This window comes from Camelina sativa, chromosome 3 (genome assembly GCF_000633955.1).
Source record: "Camelina sativa cultivar DH55 chromosome 3, Cs, whole genome shotgun sequence".
NCBI lineage: Eukaryota > Viridiplantae > Streptophyta > Magnoliopsida > Brassicales > Brassicaceae > Camelina > Camelina sativa.
The window spans coordinates 5302387-5303916 of record NC_025687.1 but is presented as its reverse complement, the minus strand read 5'-3'; the positions used below and the strand labels follow the sequence as shown (position 1 = coordinate 5303916).

General features: G+C 33.5%; 1 protein-coding gene across 1 annotated transcript; it reads left to right on the top strand.

Annotated features, from left to right (window-relative positions):
* On the top strand, nt 668–1501 carry LOC109130230 (the record flags this gene model as incomplete). The annotated part of the gene is made up of 2 exons (XM_019239650.1): nt 668–1264; nt 1409–1501. Coding segments are annotated over exons 1-2 (456 nt in total), but the record flags the coding sequence as incomplete, so codon positions are not given.

Below are 1530 nucleotides of genomic sequence, written 5' to 3'. Positions count from 1 at the left end.
TAAACCAATAACATAAAATTTGAATTCATTAACAATCTAAGATTCTTTTGTATTACTTGAATAACATAAAACTTTTAATGACTTTATAAAACTCTTAATCCAATAACACTAGATTTATCAAGATTTTAGATAACTTTTTACAAATCCACAACCAATAACACCAAATTTTTAAAGAATTTTTAAAAGTCTTGATTGAATAACAACATATTTTACCTAACTTTTAAAGTCATTAAAATTCTTTCTAAATCCTAAACCAATACCTCTCCCTTAAACCCATTAAAAGTTAGGCTGTAAAGATACATCAAGGTCCCATGCATGCACTAATTAATCAATTTTCAAATAAATCATCTACTGGTAGATTGGTTTTGTTAATGGGTTATTCTACTAGATCTGCTAATTTGAAAGCGAAATAACACTTATGACTTAACTTTATATGTTTAACAAAAAAAAAAGACTTAACTTTATATGTATAGTAGAAACGTTTATAGATAGATCCTAAAACCTATAGTTAGTCCATATATTCTGTCAAGTAGCATTTTTAGTAGAATTTAGTTATTTTTATGTTTTGATATTTGCAAAATCTGTTTATGGTCTATTACAGAACGTGTAGTTTTCTGTATGGAGAAAACGAGAATATAAATTTCAACATGCATGCATTGATGCATATGGGTCTAAAATTAAACTAAGATTAAACGTTAATGATATTCGAAGTTTCGAACGAAGAATATAATATATAGACTCACTGAAATTCAAATAATATCTCTCTCTCTCACTATCATCATTAACTTCGGCAAAGCTTTCGCTTTCTTATTTATGGCAATTTCTTACATCGATCCTTTAGTTTAGTCTCTCTCTCCCCCTTTGTCGATTCAGACACAGAGAGGAGAGAGAGACAAACAAAATGAGACTTTTGTTGATCATGGGACAAGAGAGACTTGACGACGAAGAGAGACCCGAGTCACCTGATCTTCACGTCTACGGTGGTACACCGTCTCATTCGCCGCGTCTAGGCCCGATCCGGTGTTCTGCATTCGCCGGAGACCTGATCAATCCAAAACAAACGATAAAGCGAGGGAACAAGAAGAGAATACGAGCTTGTTCCGAGAGAGGAACGGCTAAAGCAGCCATTGGCGTTATCGCAATTTTGGGTTTCTTTTGCCTCATTAATTGGTTTATGCTCTCTCGCCTTCACGAAGGTCGTGTCTGGCTTCGAAGAGGACTCTCTAAGAACCCTAACCGGAACCCAAAACTGATTCTCTCACAGGTCAATGACCTGTTTCGTCTATAATTACTTATGTTTCTTGTGTTACACTCTTTTCACATACAAAAATAGTTTTGTTTTTTTTTCTTGTGTCTAATCTTAAAGTTTTAATTATTCGATCTAAATTTTTGTTGTTGTGTGAATCAGAAGGAAGAGCGTAAAAGGTTTGAAAAATCAAAGAGGAAATATAATGGAACATATGGTCGGATGTTGAGTTTGGCTGCTCATGCTTTGGGAGAGGTAAATGTAATCTTCAAAAACCAATCTTA